This window comes from Hipposideros armiger, unplaced genomic scaffold, assembly GCF_001890085.2.
Source record: "Hipposideros armiger isolate ML-2016 unplaced genomic scaffold, ASM189008v1 scaffold_106, whole genome shotgun sequence".
NCBI lineage: Eukaryota > Metazoa > Chordata > Mammalia > Chiroptera > Hipposideridae > Hipposideros > Hipposideros armiger.
In genome coordinates, this window is record NW_017731456.1 from 2,332,034 (window position 1) to 2,351,220 (window position 19,187).

The 19,187-nt window shown below is 36.3% G+C and overlaps 1 protein-coding gene across 1 annotated transcript in view; it reads right to left on the bottom strand.

Moving 5' to 3' along the window:
• Positions 1 to 1,862: 1,862 nt before the first annotated feature.
• The window catches only part of CUNH1orf141 (chromosome unknown C1orf141 homolog), a 22,578-nt gene continuing 5,253 nt past the window's right edge, over positions 1,863 to 19,187 (bottom strand). Inside the window, exons 3-8 of the mRNA XM_019646694.1 lie at positions 12,234 to 12,346; positions 9,778 to 9,845; positions 8,597 to 8,741; positions 5,656 to 5,725; positions 4,207 to 4,393; positions 1,863 to 2,450 (exon numbers count right to left, since the gene is read on the bottom strand). Of these exons, the coding sequence (XP_019502239.1) occupies positions 1,863 to 2,450; positions 4,207 to 4,393; positions 5,656 to 5,725; positions 8,597 to 8,741; positions 9,778 to 9,845; positions 12,234 to 12,346 (1,171 nt within the window). The remainder of the gene's footprint in view (positions 2,451 to 4,206; positions 4,394 to 5,655; positions 5,726 to 8,596; positions 8,742 to 9,777; positions 9,846 to 12,233; positions 12,347 to 19,187) is intronic.

The following is a 19,187-nucleotide window of genomic DNA, read 5'->3' on the forward strand; positions in this document are numbered from 1 at the left end:
TTGCTCGCCCCTTTAGATGGGTTGCTATTTTCCTTAGCTGGCTCAGGGAAGCTCAGGTCTGTTTACTGCAGTATCTAGTGACCACAGTCATGTAAGTGGTTGGGTAAAGTCTTGTCCAGTATGAACTGGTGCAATAGAAGCTAGTAGACCACAGTCCCCTGGTAAGGCAACTGTAGGAAAAGCCATGAATCTCTGACTTCCAGTCTTCTTACAGGTTTCCTTCTTGGCCTGATGGGGCCCAATAAGACCAGGAATACTTATAATGGGCCAAAGGCAACCTTTCCCTGGGATAATCCACAGATTCCCAACTGGCCAGGTAGTCCCAAGACACAGCGCAATCTCTACCATTGCCTTGTGACTCAGAGACTTGTTTCCAGGGCCATACTCAGGTTTCAGCATCAGAATAGAAACCACATCTAACCTTGTACCCCACTGCTTGAAGATCCCAGTAGCTGTTTGGTTTAGGGGCTGATATATTTAAGCTGAGAGTAGAAGAGAAAGGTGCTGAGTTTAGGTTACCATCTTCCCAAAATCCACTACTCCCAGCTGTTCAGTTGTTTTAATGGCGAAGCCTCAGCCAAATGGAATTTTTAAGCTGTTTGAGAGCCTTCCTAAAGTCACAAGCTCTAGCAGAAACTTCCAAAAGTAAATAATACAAAAATCTCCAGTTCTAATTTGAAACTATTTTTGGCTACAGTCTAAATACTGTAGTTAGGTTTATCATTTAATTTATTTATTTATTTATTTATTTATTTATTTATTTATTTTTTTTAGCTGAGCCATCCCGCCACCTGTTGGCAGCTCCGCGGCTGCTCAGCTCGGGCTGACTCGAACCACTGTTGCTCAGAGCTCAAACTCTTGAGCGAGCTCTTAACCAACTGAGCCACTCAGCCGGCCCGGTTTATCATTTAATTTAGAAAAGACTGAAGTAAGAATCTTTGGGGAACATCTTTTAAGAAGCTATACTTATGTTAAGAGCAGTGGAAAGGGTGGGAATCGGAAAGGGATCTTTAACGAATGCTTATCACACTCAAGGTACGCCACATTTGTTAAATCCTGAAAAAACTAATACTGTAATAAAAGTATTGTTGTCCCCATCTTAAGAAGGGGATACAGTAAACTGAGGCTCAGAAAGTTTACATTATTTGCCCAAATTCATTCATATAAACAGTGAAATAGCAATGTAATAATACACTTAAAATATTCACTACTTTGTAAGATTTTTTTACCAAAATTATTTAGCTTATGAAGGATAAGTTATTCTTTTAAATTATTGAACAATTTAGATAAAAGTTATACTTGGAAAAAGCACTATATAGGAATGAAGTTCTAACATTTACTAACAAAAAGCTATTTGAAATTTTACAAAGCCTTTTTAATTACATGAATTGCTAAAGTAATACTATTTTCCAATGATCATCCAAAGTACTGATATGATTAATTCCACATGCGTCAAGTTAATGGTACATTTGTCTAATTTTATATTCGATAATAGAGCAAGGTTATTAACAGTATTTGGTTTCCAATAGCGAATTTCCAGAATCAGTCTATGACATTCTTGGTCCACATCAGACTTTACTGTCAGAATGCTGGTGACTTGAGGAATCTAATTGCGATAACAGAAATTAGCTAGTTCCTCTTGATAATTATTTCCTAATTTTGTCCTTTACATTTTAGTAAAAATGTTGGTTTTTCTTAAGCATGCTACTATTGATTTGTAACTCCAATTTCTATGTTTGTTTTCTTATACCATTCATTAGAACATTACTATGTAGATAAAAATTTCTTCTATGCTCTTGGAATTTTGTTATTTGCTTCTTCATACCCAAATATTGCTGTATAAACAATATTTTATGAGGTTTTTAATTTCCACTTGACAAGTTTAACAAATCATCCAGTGGTGTTACAGTATCTAATTTATAGAATTTGAGTACATTTTTTAAAGGCTTTGAGCAATATTTGACAGGTGAGGCACTGAATTTGCTCATTGGTTTAACTGTAGATAACATGCTTTTAAATTTACCATTTTTAGTACTCATTTCTTGAATAACAGTTTTATCAAGGAAACCTACACATTTTTTTGTTAGGCTAGAAAAAGTCTCTGAGAAATTATAGGGTTTATTACAAGACATGTTTTCAAATGTCTTCATACTAGTTTTCTTCTTTAGTTTATTCTCTACAACTCTATAGCCCACTTCAAGAGACGATGCTTGTATATTTTTCCTCCATGCTGCAGGCATAGTTCTTTTGGGTTTAGAATCAGTAATAAATTGATTATTAATTAAAGATTTGAAGATTTCATGATTTCTTTCTAGAACAAAATTTACTCTTTTATATGGGGAAGTATTTCTATTTTCCATAGGATGAGAAAGAAGCCTATTTTTTGTCAGAAGTAATGTTTGTACATATCCAGTCTCATGGAAAATTATGGGATTTGTGTCATTTTGTTCCTGTGGATTAAAGAAAAGAATTTAGTCATCAGTCCATTGAGCCCAGAAGGCTACATATAATTTTAGATACATATAATTTTAAACATAAAAATAAAAATGGTACAATATTCTAAAAATGACTACATAAAAGTTTTTAATATGAACAATAGTAGTATTCAATACACACAAAAAACATGTACTTGTATGTGACACACTTCCTTCTCTTTTTAATATTCTATGAAGATATCAAGGCTAAATCTGAACTTTTGCTCTTCTAAAAACCTTTTTGAAATAAAGTGGGATATAAAGAAATAAATACATTTTTTTAATAAATACATTTTTAAATGTTTGAGGTGTTGTCTTTGGGAAATAGTATGGTTGGTAGAATAAAACATTGTCTGGAGTTTCTTAGGTTTCCATGTCCAGAAATAAGAAACATACCAAAAAAACGGTTTGAGTCAAAGATCATAAGAGACATAACTGACTACAAGCCCAAATTACAAAGTCTAGCTATCCTAATAAATAACTCAGAAAATCTAAAATTATCTTTACAATGATTATATTTGCTACTGTATCCCAACACTTAGCACATAAAAAATACTCACTACGTATCTACAGAATAAAATAGCCAAAGTAGTAGATTGACTTAAAAATAGAGGGCATTTATCACAGTAGTAGCAAAATCTGCATGTATGAGCTACTCACTAAACTCTTTCCCAAATTTCTATTCTAATTATAAAAGACTAACTCCAAAGAAACTGGTAAATATGAATATTTCCAGTATTTAGTTTGCAAACTTTAGCCCAATGATTGCTACTTTCCCTTTAGAAATATAATTAATGAAATAAGAAACTGGGATCCACCTAACTGTACATTAGCATACTTCATTTGAAAGGCATATTAATTACTGCCTATAATTATAAAAAAAAATGATCTAATTTTTCAATCCACTGGTGATGCCAATGTTACCTACTTAGGCACAGTAGTGGAGATTTATCATATTTTTGGTCTATCCGACACCTTAGGGAATTTTCTATCATACAAATCTATGTACCCTAGGTGGAAGCAGAAACAAGCTTTATCAGGCTCCCCAGAGGTTGGGGAATAGGCATGTGACCTAGGCCCTGCCAATAAAATATTCCTAAGAAAGTCTTTCATTCAGAAAAAACAAGCACTGTGAAAAAGCAGACATTGTGAAAACATTCTAGTGAGGTGGTGGTAGATATATGAGTGGGAAAGGTCTTAGAAATAGTGTCCCCTGCCCAGAATCTGAATTGTGAACTGTTATCAGTGACAATAGCATGGGCCCCAGTAGAGGAGACGGAGGCTGTAATTGGGTAACTCCTCATTAGATAGCTTTCAAGCCAGATTGTCTTTCCAGACTTCCTAGAGACTCTGTGAGCTACCAAAATAGCCTTTATTAAATGTATTTTCTGGTTGGAATAGCTAAAGTAGATTGATAGAAAAGTGACACATGATCAAGTCATTTTAAAAATATCAGGTTTATTTTATTTTTCTTTCATAATCAAGAAAATTTGATAAAGCCTTCTTCATGGAAAAAAAAACCAAAAAACCACAGAATTTTCAGCTGGTGCAAAGGAATCCCCAGTTTGAGGTGGCGGCTCTAAAAAGAGCATTAAGAATTTATGTGTTGTTGTCACATCAGAATGTGAAACAAGAGAAAGATTTGTCAAATATTATGGTCACTAGAATATAACATTTCCACAAGTAGTACTAATACATGCATTTACTGAACATTATTAGTAGGTATTCTTACCATGTGAGAAGTTACTGCTTTTGCTGGACTAATGTTGATTATCTTGGCATTTGGCCTTCTCAATTCATCCTCAAAGCATAAGGGGAGAAAGCTTTTCTTTTCTTCTGAACAATACTCACTTAATTGATCATTTCTGACAGATATATTTTCTCTTGTATTCAAATCATTTATCTGTGGAGAAGTTCTTCTGAAAGTGAACATAACTTCAGCATAAGTGTCTATAGGGCTGATTTCAGTTTGTTGGTTCTTGTCTGCCTCCCCCATTCATCAAAGACACTGTCAACATCTCCCCCCAGCCTTCTGCCATAGACTTACAACCTGACAAGACCATCCCTTCCTGCTGGGTTGTGGGAGAAAATGGCAAAAGCTGTGGTGGAAGCAAGATGGTAATATGTGCACCTCCTTGGTTTTTGTGTGGGGAGAAGGTGTATTATGTATGTTGAGGAGAACACCAAAAGTAGAGAGGTATTTCCACATCCTTTGTTGAAGTTCTAAGAGAAAAGTGCTGTGCAAAGCAGCTTTCCTGCCAACAAAGGGTGGTCCTGGCTTTGTTATAAGGATGGATTAGTGTGGTTAGGCAGAGAGAGAATATAGTTTTCATTCCACATCTTCTCTGGTTCACATATGACATTGACACTGCTTTCCACTGCAAGGGGGAGGTAACCCACGGCAAGGGCTTGGCACAGTGATGGACAGTCTAAGGGCAAATGAAGGGCATGACAGGCTCAGAGAGCTCCACCATACTAATGAGAGTTGAGAGTGGACCGTATCCAAATTCAGACAGAATAGGCCACAAGCTCATGAAGCGCAAATATCAGCAGCCACGGAACATCCAGGAGTGAAGCCAGCAGTACAAGGACATTGACCAAGACCCTGGTCAAGTCCTTTTTCTCAGTGTCACAAAGTCCAGTGAGGCTCTCACTCATCTACTCAAATACCATCTCAGAAAGAAACAGAAAGACTCAGATAAACCTAAAGAGGCTATATATTATTGCTCCAAACAAAGTTTAAAACACAGTGGAGTAATACGTTTTTGTTTTCATTACACAGAGTTTGAAGATCTCATAAGAAAGATCAGAACTTTATACAGAAATAAAAAGCTACATTTCTCACATCCACACTTTAGTGTAATTAAATTTGTGTCTCTACTACAAAAACACAATTGCATTCTTTCCATTCATTTTTCCATGTCTTGTTCTCCATTTGACTATAAACTTGCAGCAGATAGAATATGGCCCAAGGTCTGAATGCAATCCTGACTAGCTAAGCAGTCTAGGACCAGTCACTGGACTGCAGTATGCACCTAATATTAATATTAATAGTAATAGTAATAGTAATAATAAGCCAGGACAAATTCATTCTGATCTACTAGAAAAAAAAAAGGCATAACTCTTTCTATTAGCAACATCATTGAACAGAATAAAATATTAAAAATTTTTAAATAATTACCTTTTATTTACATAATCTTCTAAGTGGCCAACCAACTCAAATGATTTCTTAGCTTTTATTTCAGTGTGAGCTGAAATTATAAAAGATTTTCATAAAAGGCACGTGTATTATGACATTTATAAAATACCTTGTATAAAATATTTTACAACATAAAATAGCATATAGAAAGCACTTGATATAGTGCCTGATCTGTCGTAGCTATTCAATAAAAACTTCAGACAACAAGACAAAACTGGAAAAGACTGAGATCAAGGATCTAATGCTTGGCGAAGACAAATCAAACATAAAATTTCTCCTGGAGATTTTTGCGGAAGAAAGGCATTCCCAAATTTTCACATCCAAATGTAAAGTCATTATTAGCCAGTGGGAAGTCTCAGCTGCGTAAACACTGTTGGTATGGAGGAAAGTTAGCTAGCAAATGTCAAGTGGATCTGGCCAACTGGTATGAAGAAAGTGTCCAAGGTTGAATTCCCAGATATGCTTGAAAGCCACTCCTGCCTTTCTCTACTTTCTTAAAAGTGTTCCCAGACACTCACGTTGTTTCTGTGCACCGTATGTTTTGTGAAACCTCTTCATGACTCTAATATGGTGGTGCTGGGTACTCTGTTCACTTATATGTGAGGTGTCACTTGGGTTCCAGTTTTTTACCTCACTTTTGGGGTAAGCAATTCAATTTAGGGAGGAATTTACCATATTTCCCCATGTATCAGACACACTTTTTTTTCGAAAAATTTGGGGTCTAAAAACTGGGTGCGTCTTATACAGTGGTTGTAGATTATTTTACTTGCATTTCCTGCTTTTTCGAATTTTGCTTTTTTATGATGAATAAAACTTGAGTTCAATAACTTTATGTAATACAACTTTTTTTTCAAATTTTGGACCCCAAAATTAAGGTGTGTCTTATGCATGGGAATGTCTTATACATGGGGAAATACGGTAGTCAAAGAAAATCATGGCTCTTGGGCTGTTTGATGGAGTCACACGTTTTTTTTCTTTACACAGTTATCTTTGTGGCTATTATTTGCACTTGCAAAGATGGTTCCTAGGAAATTGTATCTCTTCTGTTGTCAACCCTCTTTTCAAGATCTTGCTCTAAATTAGCAGGTTTTCTCCCTAAGTCCACCTGAAGCAATACTAGGAAGCCAGGGAAGGAAATGACTAGATATGGTCATTACCTTTCTCTCAAAATAGTGCTAGAAATCACTTGGAATGCGATTGACTTGCAATGAGGAAAGGGATCCCAGGGGGAGAATTTCCCCATCTTTGATAACAAACCCCTTTTCTTTGTGTGTGTGTGTGTGTGTGTGTGTGTGTGTGTGTGTGTGTGTGTGTGTGTTGGGGAGGTTAATAGGAGTGTTTTAAAATGTCTGATATTGGATCTTTGAATATTCTTCCTTTCTCCTAGGAAATGGAAGTGTGCATTACCTTCTGGAATCTTCTTTGAAATATTTCATATTGTAATATATAGCAGATATGCTTTGAGTTTGGGATAAAATGTTTTAGTTTTAATTTAATACGTTTTTCTTCTCTTCTTTTTAAAATTCATTTTGGCCTGGATAAACTTGTATTTACATTGCCAACTTTCCCAGAAGTCTTAATTTGGGACTTTGATAAAAGAATTATAATGCCTCTTCTATAAAGAGACTCAAGAAATTTTATAATTGAAGATTTGCTTTGCTGAGAGAGTAGAACAGCCTGTCACTGCTATCAGGGAATACTTTGGAGAAGATGTGACACTTAAAGAATCATGTGGTAAACAGAGAGTTGCCTATTTAACAGTCCTTCCCCCCTGTTCTTTGCTAACAGAACTCTGATCTTATGCATCTCAGAACTCCTCTAAGCAAATAGGTCCTTCAAAGGAGGCTGGACTCTTTCCTAACTCAAGGGAGTGAACCTTGAATGATCTAAGCCTATGCTTTTCAAAATGTGAGCTACAACCCATCAATTTAGACATTAAGTCAATTTAGCATCTCCTGATCAGCATTTTAAAAAATTAAATAGAATAGAAAGCATCACATGAATCCTTAGTAATAACTACAAAACACTAAAATACTGTAATCAAGTTCAGCTAACAAAGACAAAAATTAAAACTCCATGAATGTGAATCTTCTGCTCTACATATATATCATATATATTAGCTGTGATATAAAAAGTATTTCTTACTGTGGGTTGTGTTAAAAATCGAAAAAACTGATTTAAGCCGATAATGATTTATTGATTTAGATATCGGTGCATGAAGCTATTCTAGCCAAGAAGACACAAGGGGAAGTGTGCTGGAGGGCTTCGGGGAACATTTTCCTCATTCTTATAAAGAGATGTTTTCACTGGATGTTGTTGCTCACACAAGTAACCTTAACTAGTAGTCACCATATTATACAGCAAGGCTAGGAGGACAAGGCTCCTTGGTAAGACAGTTGAAGAAAGTTGAGGAAAGATGGAGGAAGTGGATATTTGATGACATCATTAACCCCCCGAATTAACCAACCCTGGAACTGTGTTACGGAGGGACTTCTTGTTATTTGAGATTATAAGTAGTATCTTTATTCTTTAAGCCACATATAATCAAATTTTCTGCAGCTAAAAGTTTCCCAACTATTAAAGATGAATAGGAATCTATCAGGTGGAAAAATATGTTCTAAACATAGAGAATAGAATAGATCAAACCACACAGTAGTTGGAACAGACTCTTCATTAGGACTAGAATCAGTATGGCTAAAGAGACAGAATAGAAGCCTGGAAAGATCTTATATACTATGCTAAAGAATCTAGACTTTATCATTTTTGTACTAGAGAGTCTTCAGATGTTATTAAGTAGTGAAATAATATGGTAATATGGTCAAATTCTGATATTCCTTGGTTAAAGATTTTCTTAATGATTATATCCTAAAGTTAGATGCATTTAATTTTCAGTTATTTCAATATAAACACACAATGTGTATACCTGTAAATAAAGTGGAGTCTTTTTCCTTCTTATAAGCACTAGATTGAGTGCTGGGTACAGGAAAAGAGGCTGTAGAGTCCAGTGTTTGTCTACATTCTTGTCTCTGCTGTGAATACTGGTCATGTGAAAGCTTAGCATTTTCCACCTAAATGTCAGAAAAAAAATGGAAAACTGTTTTAGAAGTTATTTCTTTCCATGTATACTGATAATTTATACGTCTTGGTTCCCATTTGGAATATCTAATTATGATAACTTACAGTTGTCTAGTTCTTTACATACTTTAAATATAATGTTTATTTAACTCTCAAAAAAAATCTATGAGATGGGTGTTATTGCCACTTTATGGATGAGGAAACAAATCTACAAAAACTTTTAAACTTGCTTATGCTTACACTTTTTGTTAAGTTTTAGTTTCTTTATCTTTAAAACCTAGCCTTTATATTCATATAAAATTTATTTCTCCAAATGCAGGGAAAGTCTAAAGTTCAAATACCAAGACATATCTCAGTTTAAACAGAAACTTTACTCTCTCATACACAGAGTAAGTACAGCAAACAGTCCTGAGTAAAGGAGGAGAAAGTGGAAAAAATGATACAGGTTTTTCATAAGTGAGGGTCTCAGATTAGTTTCACATGCTTTTACTTAAATACACATATCTAGATATCCAAAACATACATATACATATGCAAGTATGGTGAACACACAATGCACTATATAGATGATGTAATATAGAATTGTACACTTGAAACCTGTATAATTTTACTAACTAATGTCACCCCAATAAATTTAATAAAAAACGAATTACATAACTTGGTATAATTTGCACATGTATAGGTACAAATACTTATATAGATATTGATATCCAAAGTTATTATTACACAAGTACTTTCGATTCTGAAATATTTGTCTTTTCCTGATTGACCTTGTAAACTGCTCGATTGATAAGTATGTTTCTTCTTGATGTTTTATTTTAATATTTTAGTTTTTAAACAAACAATAATGTTCTTTACAAACCAAGTATCCATCTTTATAATAAATGTCCTTTATATAAACAAACAAAATATCTAATGCTTTTAATCCTAAAATCCATTTGAATTTGGAATTTGTAGAAACATATATAAAATTATTAGGGCTAATTTGAATTTTTATTAAGTAATTGTAGGCATACAAATTAAACCTACCTCACCTGTATCCTTAAGATAAAGAAAACGTCTACTATATCTTGATTTTAGATTTTCTTCCACTGGTTCTAATGAAACAAATCCAAATGTAAATAATATTTCCATACTATTAGACTACTTTTAATTTAACTCAATAAACTATATTCTCTACTTGTAGTAAACTTTGTAGAAATGTAGTATGATAATTTTATTTCCTTACATAGCAATGCTTTTACATTTTTAAAGCTAAATATATAAAGCTAGAATAATTGGCTTTAACAATGAAATTTTATTAACAGAATAAAACTTTTGATTACTTACTGCTATACAATAAAGCTGTATCTTCTTGGGAAAAATTGGATTTCTAAATAAAACAATAATACTTGACAGTCAAAGAAATCTTTTCATGAATTCCTTTGAAAACAGAAATATTCCCCTCAACCCCCATCTCCAATTATGAGTTTTATTAATTTGGATTATTATTTAATGGGTTTTCTTAAAGTAGGTATAATGTAGGGTATCAAGCATACCATCTTTGGATTTAGATAGCCTGGGATCAACACCTATTTTGTGTGTGTGTGTGTGAATTATGTAGCCTTAAGAAAGTTATTTAACCTCTCTGAACCTTGGTTTTCTCATCTGTTAATTTGAAATAATAGTCCTTATCTTAATAGGGATGCTGTGAAGATTAAATATGATACTAGATGTAACAAACTAAATATGGTATTCATTCAGTCATTAGCTATTTGTTGATCACATATGCCAAACACTAGTGTGGGACTCTGGGATTGTGATTCCTGCCCAATGATGCATACATTTTAGTGAATAATACAGAAAATAATCCATTAAAGAAACAAAGGAGTGAATAATTATAAATTGAGATGCATGCTGTGACAGAAATAAACAAATTTTGGTGAGGGAGAACAACAGGGAGAGGTGTAATTTAGATAGGGTACTTGCTATGTATTGAATGTTTGTGTCCTTCCCAAAATTCATATGTTAAAAGTCTAATCCTCAATGTGACTGTATTTGGAGGTAGACCTTTGGGAGGTAATTAGGTTTAGTGAGGTAATGAGGGTGGAGCCCCCATGATGGGATTAATGCCCTTATAAGAATAGACATGAGAGAGATGATCTCTCACTGCCATGTGAGGGCACAGCAAGAAGGCAACTGTCTGAAAACCAGGAAAAGGGCCATCACCAGGACCTGACTATACTGTCACCCTGATCTCAGACTTCCAGCCTCCAGAGCTGTGAAAAACAAATATTTGTTGTTTGAGTCACCCTGACTATCATAGTTTGTTATGGCAGCCTAAACTGAGAGAAACTGGTACAGAGAAGTGGGGTGCTGCTGGAACAACACGTGAAAGTGGCTTTGGAACTAGGTTGTCAGTAGAGGCTGAAAGAGTTTTGATGTGCATGCTAGAGAAAGCCAATGTAGCCATGCAGGGATTTTAAAACTGATTCTGGTGAGAACTCAGAAACAAAGAGGAGAGCTGTAAAGAAAGCTTCTATCTTCTTAGAGAGTACATAATCACATGCAGAAATATTAGTAGAAGTATGGATGGTAAAGGCCATTCTGATGAGTTCTCAAACAGAAATGAAGAACATGCTATTGGACAATGGACAAAAGGCTATATTTCTTATAAAGTGGCAAAGAATTTGGCTGAATTCCCATTCTAAAAGGGAGAAAGAGGAAAGAAGAAAGAGGTCCCAAGTAAGTATAAAACCTAGTAAGGCCAACTTCATTAGATCTTAACCATCGCGCCACTCGGCTGGCCCAAACTTCATTAGATCTTAAGGCTCAAGAATAACCCTCTGACTCAGTGCTCTGTCTTCTGGACCCACTGGAGCAGAGGTCCTTCCCCACAGCTTTTCTGCGTTAGGCAACATGGGGCAATGTGGAGGCAAGGAGGTTGATGAGAATGATGTAACTGAATGTTTGTTTTTTTTTATAACGCCAGAGAAAGAAAAAACAAAGGAAACAAAAAACACTCAAATTATCTGAGGACCTATAATGTTGGTTCCTAGCTCACAGATTCCTTAAGTTTCTAAAAAAGTAAGTTCCTTTATTTTATAGCTCATGTAAAGTAAATTTCTATTTACTTTAGCAAGGAAAACCTTATGGTTTCTGAAAAGAAACTGATAAGAAACTCAGATTTTCCTTTTAGAAAAATATATAAACATAAAAATATATTCTTATATTTTTAAGAATTCTTCACAAATTCTTAATTTGTGAAATATATAAATTGTCTATTCTGATACTCAACATCTTTTCATCTTAGGAAATTCTTCTTTATAGCTCACTAAAATCTTCCACACTGCAGTTATAACCCATATACTTTCAAGCAAATGCTTTCAACAGAGACATCGAATCATCAAGAACTTTTATGATACACATTAATAAATACTAAGGTATATAATAAAAATACTCATTGATAAATCAAAGGAGAAGTAAATATGTTACACAAGCATTACCTATTGACTTGCTTTCTTGATTTTTTATATTTGTTGGTACAAAGTGTGGTCTTAAATTTAACTTTTCAACATCACTCTTTTTAGGTTTAGGCTCATTTTTGAAGGAGACATACCTGGAAGAAATAAAATTAATCTAAATGAAAATAACCAGAAAATTTGTAAAGCTAATCTAAAAAATAAATTTGTAGAAATGTGTTGAAGTCTCAGTTATATAGATTTCGATGTTACTGTATTAATATATTACAGTACAAAGTCTAAGAGGTTGGGACTGATTAAGTAGGAGCTGAAAATATTAGTGATAATCACTTGAAGTACAGAGAGACAAGAAACTGCTGTTGTCATAAAATTGGGAGCACTCCAGGAAACTTGTTCAGGAGCTGATTAACCCTTTTAGAAAAATATGCTGGAAAATTGTTAAAAAAAAAAAGAATTTAGGGGAGAAAAATTCCTGTTTATAATAAATAAACTATGTGATCTGGTGTACTATTCTGGTATCTGAACTGATCCTAACTCCATGTCCCACCACTTTGACTCAAGCCTGACGTTGTCCAATATCTTTTTTTTTTTTTTTTTAGCTGAGCCATCCTGCCACCTGTTGGCAGCTCAGCGGCAGCTCAGCTCGGGCCGGGCATCAAACCGCAGTTGCTCAGAGCTCCCTCACACTCTTGAGCGAACTCTTAACCAACTGAGCCACTCAGCCAACCCTTCCCCCTAAATTCTCTAACTGACTATTGATGGTATATAAGAAAGTTAATGGTATTATATAATTCATTATATATCTGACCTTCAAATGCTTGTAACCCATAACTTGGTTCTCAGGCCTCAGACACTCACTCTTAGTTGATATCACCCAGTACTACCACACCTTTAAATTTTACCTATAGGCTGATGTCCCTCAGGTTTATAGCCTAGATCCCAAATCCTTTCTTGAACTCCCGATTTATATATCCAACTGCTACATGACTTCTGCATTTAGATGTTTTACAACCATCTCCACCTTAACATTATCAAAACCCAATTCTTGCTTTGCCTGCCTTCCCAATCTGTTCCTCACCCGGGCTTCCCCATCTCCATTCAACCAGAGGCTTAGGCCACAAACTCTGCAGCCATTTTTGATTTTTTTTTTTTTTAAGCTGAGCCATCCTGTCAGCTGTTGGCAGCTCAGGGGCAGCTCAGCTCAGGCTGGGACTCAAACTGGTGACCCTGTTGCTCAGGGCTCACACTGAGCCACTCGGCTGGCCCCTCATCTTTGATTTCTTTCTCTCATTCCTCACTCCCAATCTGTGGGTAAATCTCACTGAATCTTTCTTTGAAATACATTCCAAATCCAACCGCTTCTCTCCTCATTCCTTGCACCCTAGTCCAAGACCCTTCATCTCTCATCTGAACTACTTCTCTACGTCTCTAGCCTTCTCCTGTCTGCTCTCTTTGCTATCACTCTTGTCCCCAACAGTCTATTCTCAATGCAACCATGGTGACACCTGTTAAATATAAATGTATTGTCATCTCTCTTCCAGTTGTTTCCTGTCAGACTGAAAAAAAAAATTAAATCCTCACTGCAAGACAGGAAACTCCCCCCTCCCCCACAATTCTCATATTTCTGAGTAGAGGGCTTACAATGAATGCCCCTCCAGGGCTTTCTCTGTGTACCTGCCTTCACCCCATGTGGAAACCGAGTGAATTTTCTGACTATTTGATTTAAGGGAAAAAACTTACGCTGTCACTTAAGGACTTTGGCGCTTGCTCTGCCCTCTGCCTGTAAAATCCCTCCCTTCCCCCCGCCCCCGCCCCCCAGGTATTACAAGCTCACTCCCTTTAGTCATAGAGACTTATTTTATAAGACTGCTCAAATTTTCACCTCTTCAGAAAGGTCATTTCTGAGCCCCCGCCCTCCCCAGTCATCCCTGTCTATCTTAATTCTCTTAATTTACTATATTTTTCTTCATAGCATTTATAGCTAGTGGATTTATATTATATTTATTTATCTAGTTTATTATCTGTCTTCTGCCTTATCCTAGAACGTAAATTGAGGGTGGAGTTTTTGTTTTGCTCACTGTCATATTACCAGCACCTAGAACAGTGGCTGGCAAATAGTACATGTGTAATAAATATCTGTTGAAGTCACAAGTTGATTTAGAAAATTTTTATTGAACTTTCTTATAAATGTTATAATTTCTGATGAGTTTTTAGTTTATTCTCTTTGGGTTTTTCAATAAACAATCATTTAATCTTCATGAAATAATTAATCTGCTCCTTTCAAAACATTAAAAACTTTATTATGTTCTTATTTAATAGCATTGGCAAGCACTTCCAGAATAGTGTAGTATGTTAGTGAGAATGGGCATCCTTCTGTTTCTAAATTAAATGGGAATGTGTCAAGGGTTCCAACCTAAGGATGTTGGCTATACAATCTTGTTAAGAAGATAAATTTTTTTATCCTTATCTTATCAAGGTATTTTAAAAAATACATTTGTAGAATACATAGAGATGTTCAGATGTGGATTTCCTTGTGGTGAACCAAGGAGCATGCATGGGCTTTGGAGTTAGACCTTATTTTGAATCTTGACTCTATGTGAACTTCTGCAGAATAATGAATTTCTCTGAGTCTCAGTAGAGGGTAATGCCTACCTCATGGAATTGCTGTCAGAATTATGTAAAATAAAGTTTAGAAATTGCTTAGCAAACTGTCTGGGACATAGTAAGAGTCAATGTGTAGTACTTTTTATTATTCCTAAATTTTACTCCACTTAGTCATATTTGTTTAACATAACATTGGACTGCATTTTGTTAATATAGTAAGTGATTGAGTGGCACTTATTCTGTTCTCTTAGATTGGCAACTAGGTGACTTTTTACTCCACAGCTGAGTAAAAAGGAACAATGAATACATTGTATTCCATAAACGTCCATCAATATTTGAGCCTAGGCATTGCCTCACTCTCCCAAATAGCAGCAGAAAACTAGTCAGGTCAGGGTAAGGAGGGGAGGCGGTATCAGAATTATTAGTCATTGACCTCACAGGGTCTGCTGTGGCTTTTCCCTCTCTCGTCAATGCAGGATGGGGCAGGGATGCTTTCTCTACAAAGCTGATGAGGGGTTTCCTAAGGAATCTCTCATAAACACTGGTGCCTGCAAAAGGTGGGATCTGCCATCTCACTCCTCAGCTGTACATCTGTTTGCCCCATGTCTAGCTACATAAAAAGAAATTTGGGGCCGGCTGAGTGGCACGTTGGTTTGGGACGCCAGCTCTGAGCAGCAAGGCTCCGGTTCAGATCCCACATTAAGGCCAGTGATGCTGCCCTCTACAGCTAAGATAGTGAACAACAGTTCGACCTGGAGCTGGGCTGCTGTGAGTTGCCAGCTACAGTGTAGGCTGCAATGGAGCTGCAGTGGACTGCCATAAGCTACCGTGAGTGACTGGCAGCCGGTGTGAGCAGCCGGCAGCCAGGGGGAACTGCCAAGAGCAGCAGTGAGAGGCTGTCCAGTGGCCGGCGACTGATCTGCCTCACCCAGGAAGAGTGCAATGATAATACCAACTTGGGCCAGTGAAGCAACATCCTCCACAACTAGAATGAAGAACAAAAGGACAGCAACTTGTCTGTTTCCCTTCCCCAATTCCCCAATAAAATATTTTTAAAAAAAAAGACATTTGGAGAGAGTGAAGTGAGGCGTGAAAGTAGAGCACGCTGCATCCCACTGCTTAGTAAGGATGCTTGAGTTCCTAGGGGGACCAATGGACACTAAGGAGGTAACTAGGCTTGGCCATTTTTTTGGTCCCTCACCCAGATTGATGACTGCCAGGCTAGGGATCCTTATTAGAAAAAGTTGTGGGATATACTGGGGAGTATAGGAGTTGGAGAGAATTTGAAGAGGTATAGCTGAAAAAGGCTCACCCTGGTAGGGGAGCTGGTCTCTCTAAGGAGCTCTCACCTGAACCTCATTAGAAAGCGAGGCTCTTTTGGTTTTTTTATGTTTTCCTTTTCTTGTTGAGGCTATTTTTCCCATTTATATTTTCTCAGAAGATCATCCATTATTACACGCATTTTTTGAAGCAGCTTAGTTATGCAAAGTACTTGTTATAATTATTTAAATTTCTTTTATATCCATAGTTATAGCTCCTTCCTCATTACTAATATTGTGCCTTTATGTTGCCTGTTTTTTCTCTTTAATTTCTCAAATTATGATCATTTTAACATTATTTTGAGAGGTGTTAGACATACTAATTTTGCAAAATGCTTTTAAAGATTCAGTGTGCTTATGAGAGGAAAGCCAAAATTTGGTGGAAGTATTGGGGAATGACAGCATTTGGGGGAGAGAGTGTCCTTCAATAAATGCATACTTAACATGATTTATAGGAAATAAATTGAATTATTTATTCAGGTGGCCTTTTCTGTATGTCCTTAGAGGTAGGACTTTGGTTCATTTAGACTTCAGGTGATTATCAATAATGGCTGCTCTGTAGTTTAGTTGTAATTTTGATGTGTTCATGAGAGGAGGTAAGAACAACATTTATCTACTCCGCCATCTTGGCCAGAAATCAGAAATGCGTTTTTTAAATCCTTTTTCCCTGATTACATCTGTCCTTAAGATACATATTTTCTAAAGTTTTCTTCTGTTTTCTCTCATAAACATGCCTTATTAGGAGTCACCTCTTCTGATTGTCTTTATCTCCCTCCTTCATCCAACTCCCCCTGTGATTTTTCCTTGACTTCTCATTTCAGTGAGTGTGCATTCCTTCAGCACCTATACAGGTCAGGGAATTTGAGACTCAAGTAGCAGACTGTGAGAGAGTGTCACACACTTGTTTGCAGTGCATCAGTGGCAAACAAGCGGTCATAGGAGGGTCTCTTGATTGAGGGAGTGATAAATGAAGAGGCCGCTAGAAATGGCTCTCAAACTTCTAGCTGTATATTAAAATCATCTGGGGTGTTTTGAAAAATATCTATGCCCAGACTAGTGGGGACTAGGAAAATCATAACATCTAGGGTAGGGATTAGCATATTTTTCCAAAGCTCTCAAGTGAGCAGCCACTGTTCAGAAACCCTGCTCTAGACTCTCAGATTTCTCCAGGTATGAGCAAGAAGTGGGAGTCCTCTTTTAGCTGCAGAGAAGGGAAAGTGTTTAGCCCAATAGTGAAACTCTCCCCACAGACAGTTGGCGGAAATGAGGCTGTTACCGTCCCAGAATCCTCATGGGGCATGAAAGGAGTCTGTGTCCATGTAACTGAGAAACTGTGTGGGTAGTCACAAGCAAGGCATGAATCTCTGTTTCCACTCATTTAAATGTGTCCCTCTTCTCTATCCTTCCTCCTCCCACCCCACCCCACCCCACCTCATCCCACTTACCTAAGATTTTGGAAGTGATTGCCATATGTAAACATGGCTCAAGTGTATCTCATTACTATCTCAGTTTTAAGGATTAGAATACATGAATGTACATTGCAAAAATACAGGCTAGATTTTTGTTGTTGGGTTTTGTTGTCGTTGTTGTTTTGAGTTCCTACTGTATGTTGGACCATTTTAAGTTCTTCACATACATTTAATGCATTTAACTCTGACAACAACCTTATGGGATACATGCTATTATCATCCCCACTGTAAAGATGAGGAGACTGAGGCACAAAGAGGTTCTATAACTAACTTGTCCAAGGTCACAGTGAGCAGGAAGCAAGCTAGGATACAAACCTGCAACGGGTCCATAAATCCTATCCTCTTAATCTCTATGCCAAGCTAATGTCACACAGAGTATAAGACATGTATTGAACTAAAGGAATAAGGAATTTTGCCAATTAAATTTCACTGTAGGCTGCAACTGTATTCTCTATTCATATTTAATTACCTTTTCTGTATGCAAGTTTATCCTTCTGTCATAAAATTCTTTCTAAAAGGAATAGTTTTTCGACAGGTCTCAGTGTATATATATTTTTAGGAAAATAATTCTTCTAATGAGAAGCCCCTATGAATCTAAAGGAAAATATTCTTAGTCTGTCCACTAGTCCTTAACTTATTTTCTACTTCTTGCTATATGTGGTAAAATTACCATGTTCACATGATAATCCAGTATTGAATGCTTAAGTAACGAAGAAATCACTGCATCTTTCTTTTAAAATTTCCTTATTCTAAGTAATTTTAAAAAGGGACTTCTGTTAAAATGAATATGGCTCTTTTGTAAAAGGTCCAATTATAAGAAGTTGCAGGGAAGAGTATATGTGTTTATTGAGAAATCTTAAAGGACTGAGGGATATTTTTGAAAGATTATAAAACTCTCTGTTTATCAGGCAAGTAATCCTAGGAAGATCCTTCCAACAAAGTTTGGGTACTTGTCACCATCCCCTTTATTAGTTCCCATTTATCCAAGAAAAATGCAGAAATCCTGAGCTAATAATGACATGGAAAAGAGGTCTCTGGGAGTAACTGAGAAAGGAGCCCTAAGAATTTTAATGGTTCTCAATCCTAGCTTTATGTAAGAATCATCTGGGACACCTTAAAAATAGTAATGCCTGGGCGGTAGTCCAAACTAATTAAAGTAGAATTCAATTATTTTAAAGCTCCCCAGGTAATACTGATGTGCAGGGGTTGAAAATTGCTACTCTGAAAGCAAAGCTCAGCTACAAATAAACCTGGGCCGTTTTCATCAATTAGGTGATCACAGCACCAGGTTGAGTGTTGCTGTGATATTCAGCAAGTGAAGGAAAAAAATGGTACAGGTGTTGGTATTAGGCAGCGTGATTAGAGTGGGACCTAAGCCAAAGCAGTGACTCATAGGGTGGTACACAGACCAGCAGCCTCAGCATTACTTGGAAACTTACTAGACAGGCAAATTATCAGGCTCCAGGCAAGACCTATTAAGTGAAAAACTCTGCAAGTGGGACTCAGCAATCTGGAGGGCTTTGACGAGCCCTCCACATTTGAGAACCACTATGCCAGAGCAGTGTTTCGCAAGCATGAGTGTGCAT